The sequence below is a fragment of the Maniola jurtina genome, chromosome 6, assembly GCF_905333055.1.
Source record: "Maniola jurtina chromosome 6, ilManJurt1.1, whole genome shotgun sequence".
NCBI lineage: Eukaryota > Metazoa > Arthropoda > Insecta > Lepidoptera > Nymphalidae > Maniola > Maniola jurtina.
This window is the reverse complement of record NC_060034.1, coordinates 14257628-14278762: the sequence shown is the minus strand read 5'-3', so window position 1 is coordinate 14278762 and position 21135 is coordinate 14257628. Positions and strand designations below refer to the sequence as shown.

Here is a 21135-nt window from a genome sequence, read left to right as displayed (position 1 = left end):
GTAACTAAGTATTTCAAGTAGACCAACTATAGGTACCTACTACTAATTAAAATATTTTGTAAATTGCGCATAGTTATCTACTATCCAACGCACTTAGTCTTTCATCCTCACCAAAGGTTACCTAGTGGAGATAGCTTTAAGCAATAAGGCCGCCTTTACATGCAATTATTTTAGTTTTTAGTTTTTTTGTGGTTTTTTCTTGTTTTGTGTGCAATAAAGTTTTCTAAGACAAAGGGTCTAAGTATCTATCCAGGCTAGCCCTAGGGTTTTTTAAATAACTAGTTATATAATGCCCGCGTCTTCATCCACGAGGATTTAGGTTTTCCAAAAGTCCTGTGCAAACTCTTTGATTTTCCTGTGATTTGGGATAAAAGTTCATCTCCGAAATGCAAACTAAATGCTATATATTAACACAGATAAAGAAACACAATAATTATTATCCATCCTCATTAATATATTAAATGCGAAATAATTAATAATAATTAGTTTACTTTAATGATGAAAAACAGGTTCTACTGGGCAAGTAAGAAAACAGAAGTTACTCTGTTCAAAAGGCATTTAAATTAAGTTGATATATATGTAATATCAATGTAGAATGGGTGGTGTCTCCTCCAGATAAACCTGACCCAACCAGAAATCGAACCCAGGTCCTACTTGCTGTCAAGGTCCACACACTGTTGTCTGTTGCGCCAGTTCAGAGCCTCGATGGCTCAACGGTTGAGGAGCGGACTAACTTCCGAAAGGTCGGCGGTTCAAACCCCACCCGTTGCACTATTGTCGTACCCACTCCTGGCACAAGCTTTACGCTTAATTGGAGGGGAAAGGGGAGTATTAGTCATGATTAGCATGGCTAATATTCTTTAAAAAAATGAAAATGAGATTAAAGATGATATCCAGATGCACGCGATTCTTATCCTTGATAAGATTTCAATACATTTATCTATACTTGGTAGCACTTACCTATTTTGTTCTTATTGAGAAACGTTTTTTATACTATTTACAAGACTTGGAGTTTTAACCTTAAATGTTGGAGATATGGTTGTTTTTTTAATTCTAGTTTTTTAAGGCTATCGACTCAGGCGCATGACGCTACCTTGTCTTTCAGGTCAGTACGCTGTCAAATGTCGAGTAATTCGTACCGTTGACTATTTAACCAGGCTCGCGTATATTTACGCGAGTTTTTTGTAATCGTGTGAGAAAAGGTTTGTTGTTTTCATCATATTTGGAATAGTGGTTTATTCCGTTAATCCACCCTAAAATTATGAAAAAAAAAATGAAAGAAAAACGTTTATTTCTAAAACAGCCACCCTAGGGTGTATACTCGGAAACATAAATTGTGCCCATCTACCACGGACGGCGAATTTGTGTATTGTGTTTTAGTGCGGGGTGGGTAGACGGGACACCCAGAACATCCATACACCCTAGCATTTCCGAGCATACACCCAAATTTTAAGGCTTTTTTATAACAGATAGATAAAAAAAAAACATTTTTATAAATTTAAGTTAGGCCGATTTCTTAGCAAAGTGACCTTACTATTTTTCAAGATACCTCTCGAATATGAAGAGAGACTCAAAAATTAAATTTTACACTTCGAATGGAACATTTCTGAATATCTAGGTAGTTTTATGATGTGATTTTTTTTAAATTTATTTGTACAAATGAAATACTTAACAAAAAAATAGTAATATGAAAAAGAAGTGAACAGAGAAGGACTTAGTATCTCTATAAGAGCTGATCTTTACAGTGACCCTTAGGCAATGGAAGAGGTTTTCTTCCATCATAAAAGCTGACCTTATTTTAAATGTTGAACAAGTTGAAATATTTTATTTTAGTACCAACAATAATTTTTTTAACACCCGACTCTGGAAACTTTTTACTAATTTGTAAAATATTGACAGGTAGCGGTAGGTTACTAGTTTACTACAGAATATTATGTTGGCATCATAGATTTTAATAATAATAATAATAATAAATTAGAGCTAGGTGTTAGATTTCAAAGGAATTTTAAAAATACGTGACACGTTTTTTTGTGTAGGCATAACAAAACTTTTTAATATTGCTGAAAGATGAAAACAACTTTGATATTTGATAGGGGGACATTATATTTCATATACTTAATAGTTTCAAAAAATGACCAAAAAGAACTTGCAGGTACGACACTTGCAAGTGGCGTACCTGCAAGTACGGGTTCCTTTTTTCCTTTTAAGCTACGGAACCCTAATAAAAACCCCACAGTCACTACAATGTAAAAATATTTCTTGTCTCTACACGTGCACGTGCTGGGACAAGAGGCCAATGTGCAAAATTCGTCAAAATCAGTTAAAACGGATGGCCTTGAAAAACTCGCAGATAGACAGACAGGCGTATGTACAGACAGACACTCTTTTGCATTTATAATATTATTAAGAATGGATAAAAGGAAGCATCAAAATTTTAAATAAAATGAATACCTAATATTTTTCTAAAACTCGTTTTTTTGTTATAGATAATTTATAAAGATGACGCAGAAAGAAAAACAGGCAGATAATTTTAATTCAACGTAAGTACCTACCTATCATCTATAAGAGGAAAAATTTATCTCAATAATGATAATCAAGTTCTGCAATCCTTATCATAAAAAAGATCAATAAAAAAAGTAAAAACTGGTCAAGTACGTATCTGACTCGCCCGCCCAGGGTTCCGTAGTTTGAGAAGAAAGTTATATACTTTTTTTTTTAGTTACATACTTATACTTAAATAGTTATTTCGTGAAATTAGTCAACCGCCTCAAAAACAAAGTCCTTTTATTTGGGATTGCCAAACTAAGTTTGTTTAATTTTTTAAAACTGTGCTAGTTCGCGACGTATTTTCCCTGTAAAGTTCACATAAAAACTCAATCATTATCAACTAAAATTATTTCGGATTTCTTGCTCAGCAAAGACGAATTACCGTCCATCTATAATATAATATATACTATACTACAATATTATAAAGAAGAAAAGTTTGTAAGTTTGTTTGTAGGAAGTAATCTCTGGAACTCTGAACCGATTTTGAAAATTCTTTCACCAGTAGAAAGCTAGGTACATTATTCTTGAGTAGGTATATTTTGTTTTCAAAAAATTGATATTTTTGCGAAAATAGTAATAAGCTACCCGTGCGAAGCCGGTTGGATGGTTTTTCCTTCAATCACACCACAACAGAGCAACGGATTCATCTGATATTTTGCATGAATATAGTCGAAGACCTGGACAGTGAAAGTGATTTTTTTATCCCGGAAAATCGAAAGTTCCCAGAGGATTTTTTAAAAATCCACGCGTACGAAGTCGCGGGCATCATCTAGTAATAAGTAAAGCTGAGATAAGAGGAAAACTGTCAAAAATTTACAATAATTGTTAATTCTTTTTTTGTGATCATCATACCCTGCAGGGGCAATTTATCAAGTTACCTACTAGAGGATACCCGCGGCTTCGCCCGCGTGGATTTCGGTTTTATAAAATCCCGTAGGAACTCTTTGATTTTCCGGGATAAATAGGAGCCTATGTCCTTCCCCGGGATGTATCCCATGTCTGTACCAAATTCATTAAAATCGGTTCAACGGTTGGGCCGTGAAAACGTAGCAGACAGACAGACAGACACACTTTCGCATTTATAATATTATATTAAAGTATAGATCATTAGGTACTTCCAAATTATCTCTGGTTTAGCTTTTACAGGTGCTTTAATAGTGAATGAATACATCGTGAAGAAATCTGCATGCCTGACAGTTTTCCATAATATTCAAAGGTGAAGTTCAATTAATTAATAAATTTGAATTTGAATTTGAATTTGAAAGGTGAAGTCTACTCATCCGTACTTAGCCACGGTGGTAGACCTTCTCATTCTAAGCGAAGACCGTACTCAGTAGTGGGACGGCAAAGGATTGAGATGACGATACAGCTGATGTATAATGAAACATCAGTGTGCGATATTGTAAAAACAGATCTATTTTTATTGCAAAGTAAAAATCATCAATGACGACCTATCAGATCTTCAATTGACCTTCGCTTGTGTATTTACTTAATAATTGTTTCTTCAGTGGAGTGGAACGTATTTTTAGAGTTCCTTACATCAACAGCAATAACGGAACCCTCAAGCTTCTTTCATAACGTAGAATTTTGTGATTCCACTTTAATGTTGCATCTTTGATGAGAAGCACTTTAATGTTCGTATCAAACAATTAGGTATAACATAATGATTTTACTTTGTCATATTTTTATTTTGGATTTGTCATGACGTCATGTAGCCTATGACATGCGGAAGGCCGAAGAATACATAGCCAAGGCCACTTTCATCTAATGGTTGGTCTCTCATAACAGGGAGCCAATAAACCGCTAACTAAATAACTACACATAATTTATGCCTACTGCCAAACACATTTGCTGTACTTAGTGTGAAAAGGTCGGTTTGAAAATGATAGTGAAAATTTGCTTGTCACTTTTTTTGGCGGCAGAAAATCCTCACGACTCGCGTGATGCATCTACTGACATGCCCAAGTTCACTACAGCTAGTGTTTAGTAACCTTCGGACGAAAACCTCCATCCTTTTATTTCCCGCTATTGTACAAGCGATTCCATCAGCAAGGACTGAATTATTTTCACATGATTTTTTCCTATGACCTCTATGATATATATTTATTAGGTACACAACCGAAGCAATACAAGCCCAAGTCACCCTTAACCGTTTTTTGCATCCAATTGCATTAGTCAATGAGAGAATTGGCTGGTTTTGTATAGAAGTTCCGGCTGAGTTGTCAGTCAGAGTTAGCCATGCTGTTTGCAAATAAATTTTGCGGTGATAAGTTATAATGAGATGCTAATTGGTTATTTTGGTCAGCGCTACGGACTGATGCCGCGGGTGGGTGTCACTGACCACGAAATAATTTCAGAAGTCGACCTCTCGGGCCGTGACAATGATGAACGCTATCCTATCCTCCATACTAATATTATAAATGCGAAAGTGTGTCTGTCTGTCTACTAGCTTTTCACGGCCCAACAGTTTAACCGATTATGATGAAGGTAAAGAGTTAGCTTACAGCCCGGGGAAGGACATAGGCTACTTTTATCCGGGAAAATCAAAGAGTTCCCATGGGATTCTTAAAGGCCTATCCGTTCAACCGATTTACATAGGCACGGAGGTAGCTTGTGCCCCGGAAACCGGACCCAGGTAACTTTTATACCGGAAAATCAAAGAGTTCCGACAGGATTTTCAAAAAACCTAAATTAAAAAAAAAAAGAGTCCAGTACGGATTTTTTTGGAAATACACGTGGATGAAATCGCGGGCATCAGATATGAGGCTATAACTTACATCACGCGAACGAAGTCGTGGAAAAAGCTAGTGATAAATATAGGACAAGCTGATTGATGTGGCATGTAGTTTTGTTTTATATCATAGTCGAGACCACCACTGAGAAAGGATTTTCATAAAATATGCCACCCGAGCGAAGACGAACGCGATGTCTACGTAAATAGGGTTCCGCACCCGAATGTTGCCAACGGATTCCTATTACTAAGCCTGCGCTGTCCATTCTGTTCGTCTGTCCGTCCGTCCATCTGTCTTTCAGCGGGCTGTACTAATCTCATGTACATAATAATGTGTATGTATTGCCTAGGTACTAGGTAGAGAGTTAAAATTTTCAGTGTGCATATTTCTATTGCCGCTATGAAAACAAGTAGTACAAGTGTAAATAAAAAAATTATAACACCCCCGACAAATGAATGTTACAGTAACTAGAAAAGTACTGATTGATAACTTTCAAACGGCTGAACCGATTTTCTAGGATTATAGCTAAGAACACTCTCGATCAAGCCCCACCTTTCAAACAAAAAAACTAGATTAAAATCGGTTCATTAATTTAGAAGCTACGACGCCACAGACAGATACACAGATACACAGATGCACAAATACACAGATACACACGTCAAATTTATAACACCCCTCTTTTTGGGTCGGGGGTTAAAAATGGCCGCCATGCAAATAAAAAAAAATAAAAAATACCTCCATAGTGTTACATATTAAAAAAGTAGGTACATAGAGTACAACTCGCACTTGACCGGTATTATTAAAGATAAGTTTTTCCTATTTCCGTTTTGCTTGTTTCAGAGCGGATTTAACAACCAATACCGGCTTTGAATCGACTTTAAGCATAGACTCCAAGGACATCATCCGAGATGAAAAAGCCTACAACCCCTTCGAGCACCGAGAAGTGGAACATCCAAATTCGTAAGTCAAATCGAAATATTGTGTTCTATTTCACGTAGACCCAGAGCGGCGTGTACGGGGGTAGAGTCACCAAGACAGGTATTAAATTAGAGGAAGTAACCATTTTGCCCGACTACGGCAAAGCCAAAAGGAAAGGTTATGATTTTAGCAGTCTATGTACTCGTATGTGTAAGTTTGTATTTATGGGTGTTCCACCGTAGCACCTAAATTACTGAGTCGATTTTGATGAATGAGGTGTCAAGCGATTCATTATTATGGTCCGGGTGACATAGGCTACCTACATTTTTAACCGACTTCGAAAAAAAGAGGAGGTTCAGTACAGTGGCACCACTAAAATTATGAAAAATCGACCTGACGGATGTTACGTCCAAAAAAGTTGGATGTAACAAGTAAGAGCGACAGAAAAACAATTTTAGACTATATTATCTATCGCTATCTATCGCCTGTTCGTGGGTAGTAGTTGGGTTTTAGTGCTATTTAACTTTATCTTGTTATTGGTAGTTATAATGAGAAGCAGTGATTAGCCAAGTGGTTAAGATGTCGGCCCCCTATATACGAAAATATAAGGGTGCTGATTACACCCGGGCACTGCATGGGCTAGGGCCTACCCTGGTGGAGCTAACACTAGCTTCCTACTAACTTGACTAAAAGTATGCGCTATTGCAACTGGGCCACACGTTCCTCAATGCCTAAGTAGAGTTCTGTATTCTGATAAAATCTTGAGCTGAGCTAGTTTTGTTACTTACTGGTTTATCAACAGGTTTGTCCTGACATTTATTATTGAGGTCATTGACAGGCCCGCCCACACCATGTTTTTTATTCATTTACCTTATATCAATGCAAATTCATAACTCCACACTAATATTATAAACGCGAAACTATTTATGCCTCTATATAAATCTTTTCATGTCTCAACTCTGAACCGATGTTGATGAATTTGGCTCAGAGATAGTAAGTACGTATTTAGAGACGGATCATCATTAAGAGGGCTCTCTCTGTCACTCGCTTCATACAATCGTAGTTCCAATTTCATTTGAATATTAAGCAACCAAAGTCCATGAAATTTTGCAGACATATTCTAGAAACTAATATCTGTGTCTGTGGTTTTCCAGATTTCTGTTAAAATATTCGGTTTCAAAGTTACGCGGTCTTAAAATTTTACATACAAATCTTTGAGCCCCTGTAATTTTAAATCTACATATTTTTAGAAAAATCTAAAACACCACAGACACAGATATTAGTTTCTAGAATATGTTTGCAAAATTTCATGGACTTTGGTAGCTTAATATTCAAATGAAATTGGAACTACGATTGTATGAACCGAGTGACGGAGAGAGCTCTGTTATGATCATTATCAACCGATAGACGTCCAATGACCAGCTGTGGACGCCAGAATAAAAGGTGAAAATCACCGAAAAATCCAGCTGCATTGATTGCATTAAGAAAATGCTGTTGACGTTATTTTAAAGGTCACTGAACCCTGCTAACGCAATTTTACGGCGCTCCGATTCTGTTGCCACTAATTGTATTATTATACCTACTGAATTTTGTAACCCACTTTTCATTGTCGTGGATAACCAGAATTGTATTACAAAAAAAGTGATAAATAATATCATTTTGCAGTTGCGCATTTTTCGCTTTAAGACGTATCTACTACTAGCTGATGCCCGCGACTTCGTTCGCGTGGATGTAGGTTTTTTAAAAAATCCTGTGGGAACTCTTTGATTTTCTGGGATAAAAAGTAGCCTATGTGCTAATCCAGGGTATAATCTATCTCCATTCTAAATTTCAGCCCAATCCGTCCAGTAGTTTTTGCGTGAAGGAGTAACAAACATACACACACACACATACACACTTTCGCCTTTATAATATTATTAGTGTGATAGGTAGTTATGTTATTAATAACTAAACTAGAGTTTCTGATCAAATTGAGAGACATACAGACGGACACTAATGAGAATTTTTTTTATTAAACCCATACCTTCTATCACTTTCTAGACGGCATCGTACTAGATCGCTTTATCCCTTGGCGGCATGGCTTTGCCACTAGGGTAGGTAGTAACTAGCCACGGCCGAAGCGTCCCACCAGAGCGCGGACCAGAGTAAATTTTTTGAAATTATGAATTCCGAAACCGAAATCGAACCCGGGACTTCCCGCTTTTAAGACCACAGCACTCACAGAAACATTTTTTTATTCAATAATATTTAGGCAAGTGAAAATTGCGACATAGTACGTACAATTCCAGGCATATAAAACTACTTGATTTACCTAAAAAATATTAGTTGTATTTTCCTTCAGTTTTTCTTTACTTAGCACGTGTCAATGATAACTGGTTTTGAACGTGTACATATCAAATTAAGTATAATCGCAAGAATTCAAGGCTACAGTAAAAACAATTAACTTTTGTCTTTCATATTATTGTGAATATGTAGGTTTTCTGGTAGGCCAAAGGTTTTTTTACTTGATCTCAATTAGCGTTAGTCCTTATCCAGCCTGGTGATACTCGTAAGTGACGACAAAACAGGCAAACATGAACGGCCGTGTTTTTGAGTAAATGAGACACCTAGCCACAGATTTAAAATACTATATTTGTTCTGTGCACCTAGCTAATGGAAATGAGGAAAGCTAAGCCCACAAAAACCCTACGGATTTTGTTCCTCCAAAAAAATATACCTCCTAAAGAAAATCTATGTGCATTTCGCTTTCTAGGTCCAAGGGCTTAGACTGGGTATCTATTGATGAATCAGTCAGTGAGTTAACCACGACTTGTATTTAAATAAATAAATAAAAGTTTATTTAGCTCAAAAAATATAACACAATATAAAAATACAATTGATGTTAAGAGTTATCTAATATTTTATTGACATCAACATAAGAGTTTTTTTTATAAAATAAACTTAAATCTAAATTAAAACTAAAAAAAACTTAAATGAATTAAATTAAGACCATCGGGACCACCGTAGCAAGGCATTGTAGCCAAGATGCTGGCAGGATTACCGCTTTGGTAAAGGTAGCTGCCAGGTCTCAGGTCCCCAGTTGACTCGATAACCCTTTTTGAAATGTTTCGAAAAGAGCTCGAACCCCACGGCCTCAAGCTCTCCAAGGGCACAAATATGAAGCTCTCATCGAGGTTTTCATATTTGCGCCTCTTGGCCTGTTCGACGCTGGTGGCCGCTGCACCCGCCACTGACGAGGTCGCCTGTATCTGGGATGCAGCTAAATTATAGATGTTAAGACTACATATCAACTAAACTTAAAACTAGAAAATACAAAGAACAAGACCCTGGGGCCATGGAGTCTTAGTGCTTAAAATTTTTTACGAGAAATTCCACCGCGTTTAATAGCCCCATCGAGTGACAGAAGGGCTGGCTCATTTTTTGCGCAACGGATCAGCCTGGCTGTCCAGCGCGGATATGCAGCCAGTATTCTTGGCACCATTCCACGCGGGCATGATTTGTATAGTAATTAGATAAGGCTAGCTTTAAGTTTTATTGTAATATTTTAAGAACAATATTATTTCTAAATGCATTGATGATTGGGTTATACTCTTTCAGAACGATCGGTGCCACAATCCATCTCCTGAAAGGATGCTTGGGCTCTGGCATCCTCGCGATGCCGTCGGCGTTCAAGAACGCTGGCATAGTGGTCGGCATGATTGGGACCATCCTAGCGGGCGTCATCTGTACGCACACCGTCGCTTTAGTGGTAAGGAATTTAGAAAAGGAACTTAATTCAAAAAATTGTGGCTGTAACTTATAAGAAAACACAGAACGCGCGCAGGATCAAAATTTTTATTCAAAAATCAGTCGGCAAAAAGTGTTTGTAAAAATATTATAGCTTTTAATTTTTTGCACTAAATACTTGGTACTTTTAAGGCCATTAGAGCTCATTAGAGCCACCCAAGCAGCACCACCTGATCGTTCGGCGTCCTCTCGTTGTATTAAAAAATTACATCCACTTATTATAAATATAAAATTACAAAAACTGGCTGACTGACTGACTCACTGATCCACACTCAATCTACTGGACGGGTCGAGCTGGGCATACATATAGTACATATAGTTGTTATGACGTAGCTATCGATAAGAAAGGATTTTTGAAAATTCAACCCCAAGGGGGTAAAATAGGGGTTTGAAATTTGTGTAGTTCACGAGGATGAAGTCACGGACATATTGTTAATTGATTGACTCGCCAACAAACTGATTTTTATAAGTTTATGTGCATTATTTATATTAATAAATAAAATTTAAAAAAATATATATTTTTAGTCAGTGCGTTAAAGTAGGTACATAACTAGGTAAGTAATCCTTACAAAGAAACATAACATTATTGTTATTTCCGTCTTTTTCCCCTTTAGTAGTATTGTTATAAAAATATGACAATAAGAGTCCTTTGTATTTGTTTGAATAAGAATTAACTTTTCAGGTCAGGTCGTCTCAGGAGCTTTGCGTCATAGCAAAAAAGCCTTCAATGGGATTTGCTGAAACGTGCGGCGCGGCCTTTACCTACGGCCCCAAGAAATTACAGAGCTGGGGGTCTTTTGTAAGGTGCGGGATTTTTTTAACTCTTAAGGTGCCCACGCACTCGAACTGAACTGCAACTGAACTGCAGCTGAACTGCGCGTCGCGGCAGCGCACTGCACGATATTCTCTTCAGCCGCGATGCGCGGTAGTGACGCGCTACGCGGTACGCGCGTCGCGGCTGGAGAGAATAGAATTTTAGTACATGCTGTAAATTCGAAAGTGTGACTATATTTTCACGGGCCATCTGTTTAACCTATTTTGACGAAAGTTACAGTACCCGGCAGGAAATGGGCCTGAAGGGAAAATTGTATCTACATCGGCCTTTAGAAAGAGATAGCGATTTCGTAGAGCGTTGTCTCTGTCGTTGAGACCAACAAAACGTCACATACGAGTAGGTATGAGGTAGGTACGAGTGAGACAACGGTCTACGAAGCCGAAATCTCTTTCTAAAAGTCGATGTACAATATAATATCCTCCCGGCTACTAGACTGAGTTAGCTATGGGCATAGGCTGATTTTTATCCCAGAAAATCAAAGAGTTCCTACGAGATTCTTGACAAAAAAAAACCTAAATAAAGCACAAAGTCACGGGCATCATCTATTTGGTAGTTTGCATCCTGGTATGGAAATGGCTACTTTTATCCCGCTAAGTCAAAGAGTTCCCATTAAAAAACCCGAGTTAGGTACCTACATCGACGTGGGCGAAGTTTCAGGGATCATGTAATACATAGTTCGCGACAGGTCGAGATGGGACTAACGGGGTGGGACAGTCTTGCACACCCCCCGAACCAACCCGGTGCGGTATAGCGCGGGTGACGTGCGGGTGTGCGGGGTGTCCCTTCACTTCATACCCCGATTGCCATCTCGACCTGTCGCGTACTGTAGCAAATAATAGAATAGAAATTAGAATAAAAATGTGTTCTATTCATAAATTTTTAACCCCCGACCCAAAAAGAGGGGTATTATAAGTTTGACGTGTGTATCTGTGTATCTGTCTGTGGCATCGTAGCTCCTAAACTAATAAACCGATTTTAATTTAGTTTTTCTTTGTTTGAAAGGTGGCCTTCCTTGATCGAGAGTGTTCTTAGCTATAATCCAAGAAAATCGGTTAAGCCGTCTGAAAGTTATCAGCTCTTTTCTAGTTACTGTCGGGGGTGTTAAGTATAAATAATTTACACTTGTATAAAGTGCTTTCGAATTGCCAAGTGAATCAAATGTTTATTTTTATTACAGAACAGTTATTGACTACTCGATGGTGGCGACGTACATAAGCTTGCTCTGTGTCTACACAGTGTTCATCGCGTCGTCCATTAAAGAGGTATTTTTATTTTTGCCTTCAAAAATAGAAAAGTGTGACGCGCATCGTGCATTCACTCGCACACCTCTCCCTTTCGTTCCACTCGGCCTCTTAGGTTGAAATCTGTAGAGCGCACTTTGACTTTGCTTAGACTTAAGTTTCAGTTAAAACGAGACAGATTTATGCCAGCGGTATAATGCTGTCTCATTTTAACAGTGTTACTCAGCTCAACTTAGCCTGAGACTCGTTTTATTCAGGAGCTCCTTCGCGAGCTTTGAGCCTCGCGGTTAAAAAAAACACTATCGCCGTCGTCATCAACCAATAGACCTCTACTGCATAACTTATTCACAATAGGTCTCTTGTAGAGACTTCCACTCGCAACGGTCCTCGTGGATAACCTCCCAGCAGCTTGGGACCCCAACATAATATAAAGAGTATAACCAGAACGTTAGCAAAAATAAAGACAGCTGATAGTGCTGATGATTACTGATAAGATACCACTAAACAAAACGCGCTTTTTTAAATACTGTATTTTAAAAAGCTCGCAATGTATTGCAAATAAAACATCTAACCGATGATAAAGGTCAAAGAACGTTGAATAGGTGCCGCAGAGTCAATGCCACGTCGCAGGCGGGACATTGACCCCGAGTTTTGCACGCTATACACTGCCAGTTAAAAAAATACTAAATCAATTATTGATTTTGGCAAATGGTTATTAGTATTGGAATGTGTTTAAGTAGTATAATAATTGCGCTAAGTTTTTGCTAGTTTTCCAGTTTCATCCCGTATAATTTTGAGACTAATTTCAGGCAATGGACGGGTGGTATCCAGAGTCCGATATATCCTTCCAAGTATACTGCGCACTCTGCTTAGTACCCCTCGTACTGATTTGCCAGATAAGGAATCTGAAGTACTTGGTGCCTTTCTCAGCGACCGCCAACTTGCTTATCGTGGTGGTGTTCGTGGTCACCATGTATTACATATTCATTGACCTGCCCTCTCCAAAGGAGAGGGAGATGGTCGCCAGTGTGACTTCATGGCCGCTGTTCTTTAGGTACGTATTTTTTTTTAAATCGATCTCCCTTTCTTTTCTCTTTTAGTTTTTGTTCTAGCCAGTGCGAAAACACATCAGGTTAACATGCTGAAGCCCTCAAGTTTAGGGAAAACTCAACACATACCCAAGTAAACTTAGTTATTTTCCCTATTTTTAAAACGTTACTCATTATAATAGGTAGGTATCAAATTCTTATTTGTTTCCAAATTCACTAAAACAATTAAGTTATTTTCAGAACAGACGCTTCGTTATAAAATATGAAAGCAAAAACTAACTGAGCATTTTTAGTGATTCTCGATTTAATTAAATCAAAAACAAGTTAAAAGATGTACGAATAAGCACTAACTTGGGTCGAAAAATCGCTTACTTTAAAACAAAGTGATTGAAGGGCAAAAAATTAATTACTTCAGTTTTTTATATGCATCTTTAAAACTAATCACTTTTTAAGATCTTATATTTAGCCTTAATAATATTATAGCTACTAATGAGATAAGACTATATTATATTCAGATATAGCTAATTTAAAAAAACAAAACATTTTCTTTTTCATTTCTTTAAAGCCTCGTATCTCAGTTAAGTCTCGTCTCTTCGTCTCTTAAAGGACGAAAACATAGATAACTTACTGTTAACTGTTAATATAACCACCCGTAGTCGAGTTTAAAATACTAGAACCTTTATACAATCAGACTTATCATCAGGTGAGATTGCAGTCAAGGGCGAACTTATTGGATTTAAAAAAAAACTTTTTCAGTACGGTAATATTCGCAATGGAAGGCATCGGCGTAGTAATGCCTGTGGAGAATGAAATGTCACATCCGGAGAAGTTCTTGGGATGTCCTGGAGTGCTGAACACGGCTATGATCATCGTCATATCATTGTACGGAGTGTTTGGATTCTTCGGATACGTCCAATTCGGCGACGCTGTCAAGGGCAGCATAACTTTAAACCTACCTCAGGATCAATGGTAACCAATATTAATTATTTTGCTATACTGGCGTGTTTTGCATAAAAATGATGTGTTATATGAAAATTAAGACGTGGCGAAGACATATTTCTTTGCCAAAGACGTTAGTGTCAAATCCAGAATCAATTGTGACACGACCGACGGACAGACGGATAGACAGACGGACGGACAGACAGACAGAAAGATAACAAAGTGATCCTGTAAGGGTTCCGTTTTTCCTTTTGAGGTACCTGAACCCTAAAAATGTCAGTCACAGTAAGTGCTTTCAATTTTCTTCTAAAACCTTCAGCTTCAGGCTATTATGAGATAAATGAGAAATTAATTTTGATATAACTGATTCAGAAATTAATAATAACATGTTAATGGGTCTGAAATTCAATGGCACTCTCCAACACGCTAAGCTAATTATCCCTGAGACGAACCATTGTCATGAATGAGATGCTTGTAAATTACCTATCTATTAAGAGAAATTTAATTTTCAGAGATAAATCTCATTGTTTAAATCTCTAAAAGTGGAATAAATTCTGATCGCAAAATAAGGATAAAGTTGATCCGCTCCCGCTCCACTCGAATGCTAAAAAGAGAAAGAAAATCTAGATTCAAAATTAAATTAAAAAAGGGATAAAAACCTTACTAATTAGATTAAACTTAAACGGCCAATACATAATAACTTATTATTTTATTTTGTGTCAGGGTTTTCTAAATTTTTATTTTTATTTCACGCTTTTTAAACTTTTTATGTTGAAATCCTTTGTGCAATATAATATATACATTACGCACTACCACTACCATGCCAGTGTGTCGCCTTATTAGAATTTGTCTTTGTTAGAATTTGGCTGGATACCAATATGTACCTATTGGTCGGATATATTAATCTAATAAGAAAACTAGAAAAGAGCTGATAATCTTCAAACGGCTGAACAGATTCTCTTGGATTATAGCTAAGAACACTCTCGATCAAGCGACCTTTCAACCAAAAAGAACTCAATCAAAATCGGTTCACTTGTTTAGGAGCTACGATGCTACAGACATATATACAAACACACAGATACACATGTCAAACTTAAAACACCCCTATTTTTGGGTCTGGGGTTGAAAATCTCCGGTTTCTAGCTCCAACAGTTTAAGCAGTAGTATTTATGTCAGTCAGTTTATCGTTTATGTGTCGGTCGCCCAGAGCTCTTTGATATTATGTCACTGGGGGCGACCAAGCTTCGTTCGGCGTCCTTCGAATTGACGGTGTTATCCGTGAATTCCCGTGAGATGACACTTATTATTATGATAAACTTGGAAAGTCAAATACATATTATCTACAAGTGTAAATTAAAAATTTTCAACACCCCCGACCAGTGAAGGTTAAGTAACTAGAAAAGAGCTAATAACTTTCAAACGGCTGAACCGATTTTCTTGGATTATAGCTAAGAACACTTTCGATCAAGCCACCTTTCAAACAAAAAAAAACTAAATTAAAATTGGTTCATTGGTTTAGGCGCTACGGTGCCACAGACAGATACACAGATACACAGACACACAGATACACAGATAGATACACACGTCAAACTTATAACACCCCTCTTTTTGGGTCGGGGGTTAAAAACTAAAATTAATCCAAACAGTTAGATCCGTTACCATAGGACTGTTTCAGCTAATTCTACCGCTCGTGTGTTATCAGAGGCATTCTACCAATTAGATTTTATCGAAGTAGACTTGGAATACTTTAGCTTTCAATTAATAACCACTCAATGCCCAATAATCAACCTCTATTATTTTAATTAAAGTGCAGCGTATGTAACTAATTTTTCAATGGCGCTAATAACAATATATTGTTTGCAATGCAGCTCTACGTGGCAAGAATTTTTTCTTTTGTTTGTTCTTTTTGGATTGTTTCACCTTTTTCAAGCGTTTTTAACCCTCAACCCAAAAAGAGGGGTGTTATAAGTTTGACGTGTGTATCTGTGTATCTGTCTGTGGCATAGTAGCTCCTAAACTAATGAACCGATTTTAATTTAGTTTTTTTTTTGTTTGAAAGGTGGCTTGATCGTTCGAATCGATCGAAGAGTGTTCTTAGCTATAATCCAAGAAAATTGGTTCAGCGGTTTGAAAGTTATCAGCTCTTTTCTAGTTACTGTAACCTTCACTTGTCGGGGGTGTTATAAATTTTTTATTTACACTTGTTACATCCTTATAATAACGTCTTTGACACCATCTCTTGAAATCAACTCGCTATGGAACGGATTACGCTGTAGTCGTTGATACAATTATTTTAGCAAGCACCCGAATCGTGCGTGCGGCTCGGGGCTCAGTTATGATAGCCAGTCAATAACAGCTGCTCAATTTGTGAACTCATGTAAGGGAATATCCATTACAGGCCTCACTTGATCTGTCCATCTCATAGGCGATCTGTACTCTCTACTCTCCATTATAAACCACTAATCGACCGTAAAAGCTCATAAATGGACCTCTATTATTTCAGGGTAGCACAAGGAGCCAAGCTGTTGATGGCGGTGGTCATCTATTTATCATTCGCCCTCCAGTTCTACGTTCCAATGGAAAAAATCAACCGTATGTTGGCCAAGCGAAAGTCTGATAAATACGAGAATGTTATACAAATTGGAATTCGAACTACGTTACTCACTATTGTTGGTAAGACAAAGTTTTATTATTAAATGCGTACTTATTTTGCTTTTTCTAAATACACATAACTCTGAAAAATTAAAGGTGCGTGCCCAGGATTGAATATCCGACCCCTCATATAGAGGGGCGTTGCTTCAAAGTTACACGGGCTCAAGGATTTACATGTAAATCAAACCCACGTAACTTTAAAGCTAGAAATATCTACGGAAATCTGGCAAACTTCAGACACAGATACCTATTATTATAGTTTCTACAATGTGTTTACAAAATTTTATTGACTTTGTTCAAATGGAAATAAAACTACGTTTGTATGGAGAAAATAAAACTACGTACAACAGACAGTCCTCTGCTAAGTTTTATTGTAATATTCTGAAATAAACAAATTTTGATTTTTAATTTATTGCGATTTCCAACGGTACATTTAACGAACCTAGATCCAGATAAAAGTAAAAAGTAAGTAAGTAAATCTAATTACATTCTAGAATACCTAGTAATTAATGAAACCACAACGCTTCGAGCGAGCGGTAAAGGAAGCTACGGAAGCTTAGCTTACAATAATATTTGAGGAGCTTTGTATTCGACTACTATTTAATTAGTTATCGAACATAAGAACACAAATAGGAAATGCTTATTGTTTTAGATGTGCAATCGGATTTTATTAAAAACTTTGTAACATTACTTAAATCATTCTTTAACCCCCGACCCAAAAAGAGGAGTGTTATAAGTTTGACGTGTGTATCTGTGTGGCTTGATCGAAAGTGTTCTTAGCTATAATTCAAGAAAATCGATTCAGCCGTTTGAAAGTTTTCTAGTTACTGTGACCTTCACTTGTCGGAGGTGTTATAAATTTTTAATTTACACTTGTCCATATTGTTCTCAAAGGTGTGAGAGGTCTGCCAATCCGCACTTGGCCAGCGTGGTGGACTATGGCTAAACCCTCCTTATTCTTACCCATGCTCAGTAGTAAGCCGGTGATGGGTTGATGATGATTTTGATGACGATGATTATTACTTTTCGATTCTATAATAATAAGCCATACTATCCATACTTAATATTATAAATGCGAAAGTGTGTCTGTCTGTCTGTCTATCTGTCTGTCTGTCTGTCTGTGTGTCTGCTACGTTTTCACGGCCCAACCACTGAACCGATTTTAATGAAATTTGGTACAAACTTGGGATACATCCCGGGGAAGGAGGCTACTTTTTATCTCGGAAAAGTGAAGAGTCCACGCGGGCGAAGCCGCGGGCGTCCCCTAGTTTATTAGTAATATATAAGTATTGATTTTAGTAATTTCTCCTTGTTTACAGTTGCAGTTGCTGTCCTATTCCCTAACTTGGAGCTCGTGATCAGCCTCGTGGGCGCCATCTTCTTCTCCACCCTAGGCCTCCTGATCCCAGCGCTGATCGACACGGTCTACCGTTGGGACAGGGATCTCGGCAGATGGAACTATATTCTTATCAAAAACACCATCATCATGATCATTGCTGTTATCGCACTTGTATCTGGATCATATGTTTCAATCGCCGAAATGATCCATGATAAAAGTGGTATCAGTCATGAAAATGTCACATTGACGTAATCCGATAAGTCACTTACTGCTAACGCTATGTTTTTGAAAGGGTAATCCACACTTGCGTACACGCACGAACCGAGAACACAAGGTGCACCGAACACCTATAGGCGCGTCTTCTGCTTGAGGTCTTTTAATTAGTATTAGAGGCGCCGGTATTATCTAACCCGTAGGTATAACTTGTAATGTGTGGCACGGCTTTCAAAAATAAACGTCTTTTCTTTCTTTTTCTTTTCTTTCTTTTCGTCACTATAATGTCTGTGTGTACGTGAATATCGCGAACGCTTATGTATATAGATAGTGTTTGTGCTCACTCTCAAAAACTTACGAACACGTACACGCCGGGACTTGTACAACATGCACGCGAACTGCTCGCAAACTACTCGTATATCCATTATCCACATTATATTCTTATGAGCGAAACGTGTACGGTTTTTGCGCGTGGCACAAGTGTGGAACAACACTTGCCGTATTAACACGAGTTTTCACATTCCGACAAAGTGGACCTATTTCAAGTGTCAAAGTAATATAACGTCAAACATAGACTTATTACTATAGACATATTACTTGTAAAACGGACAAAAAATGGTCAAAATTAGTGCGTTCACGATCCAAATACAACCACTAACCAGTGGCCCTTTGTTAAATAACACGCAAGATGCAAGCAACACAATAATAATATAATAAAACACTAACTCTGAAAATACGACTGCTAAACAAGGCGAAACCAACGACACTTATTTAATAAAATCTTCGTGATATCGTACTAAAAATAATAATTAGCTAATTGATAATAATAATTACGTAATTGATTAACGTACAAGGTACGCACAAACATACAGACTCACTCATCTTGTTTCATGCATTATTTGTTACCTTAGTATTAATTTATTTATTTGTAAATTAATTACTTCCATGTAATATTTCTATAGTTTAAGTTTTTGATAAATTATTGTAATCTAGGTACACTTATAAAACTACCATCCTAAGTACTTAATACGGCCACAAGTGGTCGTTTTATGCTGCCACTAGTTTTATTAACTTTTGATGGTCATCTATATATACATTGTTTTAGGTTATCAATAGATATCTCACGTAAAAAAGAATTTGTTTATCTGTTTGTCCCCACTGCCGCAGACAGTGTGCAAAAATATAATGTAAAGTACATCTAATCACAAAATTTTTTAAATTTTTTTATTGCAAATTTTTATTTCTTTTAAATTAACATCAACATAAGATTATTAATATTAACAATTAAGTATGTAATTATGTGATATTGCTTAGATTCCACAATTTAAGTAACATATAATATTATATTAGTTAGTGTGCCATGATACATTGACAGTATTTATTTTGTAGTTGGGTAAAATCTGTTTAGTACGCAATACCTACTTTAGATATCTATATGTGAAGCAAGGGCAAAACTAATATTAGGTTTACCTACACGAATTTAAGGATTTTTAACTTCTAAGAACATCATTGTTAGTATAATATTATTACAATCATAGGAAAATATTAGTATGTAATATTATTTTTTAATTAAAATAAAATACTTAAGAAATGTGAAGGTTGATTTTTTTTTCTATTCAATTACAATATGATTCCAACTTGCCATGATTTTGTAAAATAATTATTTATCTAATAAACAGAATTTTGGTTAACTTGTGTTTGTGATGGTGCCTGGTGTTGAGCTTTACCTACGAATTTTTTTATCCTTAATCCTTTTTATTGTGTGCCATTATGTTTTTATTCTCATGAAATCCCCCGAACTCAACTCTATGACTATCAACTCTCATACTAAATGGCTACGGCCATGGCCATGACCCTGTGAATGAATATGAATGAATAAAAAAAAATGAATGGGTGATTGAAGGACAAATAAACATGCTTTTGCACAACTTATAATAAAAGTGCGAACTTAGTGTGCCAATGGACTTGCCTGCACGTGGCTTATGATAATGCAACGCCAATAGCACAGCCTTCACATCATTGATTGCTCTATTCTGGGAATACTTTGTGCTTAAGCTCTGATTAAATGTTTTATTTAAAATATTCTGCTAGAAAATATTTATTGTATTTCATCAAAGCGAACTAGTTACGCAACGCTCCCTAAAGCGAAGAGTCCACTAGCAATATTAATAATAATCTGTATATATGTCGCTGGTATATTGTCAAAGCCGTGATATTACAATTTCACTAGTGATAATTAAACGGTAGATTGTCAATCGACTTCATTTCTTGCAATTTAGCAGGGCTCTCTCCGTCACTCGTTTCATACAATCGTAGTTCCAATTTCATTTGAATATTAAGCAACCAAAGTCCATGAAATTTTGCAGACATATTCTAGAAACTAACATCTGTGTCTGTGGTGATTTAGATTTTTCTAAAAATATATAGTTTTAAAATTACAGGGGCTCAAAGATTTGTATGTAAATTTTTAAGACCGCGTAACTTTGAAACCGAATATTTTAACAGAAATCTGGAAAACCACAGACATAGATATTAGTTTCTAGAATATGTCTGCAAAATTTCATGGACTTTGGTTGCTTAATATTCAAATGAAATTGGAACTACGTTTATATGAAACGAGTGACGGAGAGAGCTCTCTTAACATTCTGATTTTAGTGTCATTATAATCTCACGGGGTCACTACAGTGATATTGTAAGGCAATGATATTTTGACAATTTCACTGGTCGTTAGAATATGAGGCCGCCTCTGATTGGTCCGTTTCCGATGTTGAAACAGATGGTTGAAAAGGAATTGACCAATCGAAACGCTTGGTATGTCTCCCACTGCCAACTATAACTACTTACATAATATAAAAGGAAAAGCTGACTGACTGATTGACTGACT

At 36.8% G+C, this 21135-nt stretch overlaps 1 protein-coding gene across 1 annotated transcript; it reads left to right on the top strand.

The window, feature by feature from the left end:
* Positions 1-1112: 1112 nt before the first annotated feature.
* LOC123865933 (proton-coupled amino acid transporter-like protein pathetic) lies at positions 1113-18501 on the top strand. Its single transcript, XM_045907153.1, has 10 exons — positions 1113-1202; positions 2487-2540; positions 6120-6239; positions 9795-9945; positions 10666-10787; positions 11996-12080; positions 12869-13113; positions 13865-14077; positions 16551-16720; positions 18019-18501. The coding sequence occupies exons 2-10, from the start codon at positions 2500-2502 to the stop codon at positions 18288-18290; spliced, it is 1419 nt and encodes a 472-aa protein (XP_045763109.1). The 5' UTR covers positions 1113-1202; positions 2487-2499; the 3' UTR covers positions 18291-18501.
* The last annotated feature ends 2634 nt before the right edge of the window (positions 18502-21135 follow it).

Coding starts and splice junctions, on each gene's coding strand:
- LOC123865933 (XM_045907153.1), top strand. CDS start 2,500: ATGACGCAGAAAGAAAAACAGGCAGATAATTTTAATTCAAC. Junction 2,541..6,119: donor GCAGATAATTTTAATTCAAC/GTAAGTACCTAC, acceptor TGCTTGTTTCAG/AGCGGATTTAACAACCAATA. Junction 14,078..16,550: donor AACCTACCTCAGGATCAATG/GTAACCAATATT, acceptor CTATTATTTCAG/GGTAGCACAAGGAGCCAAGC.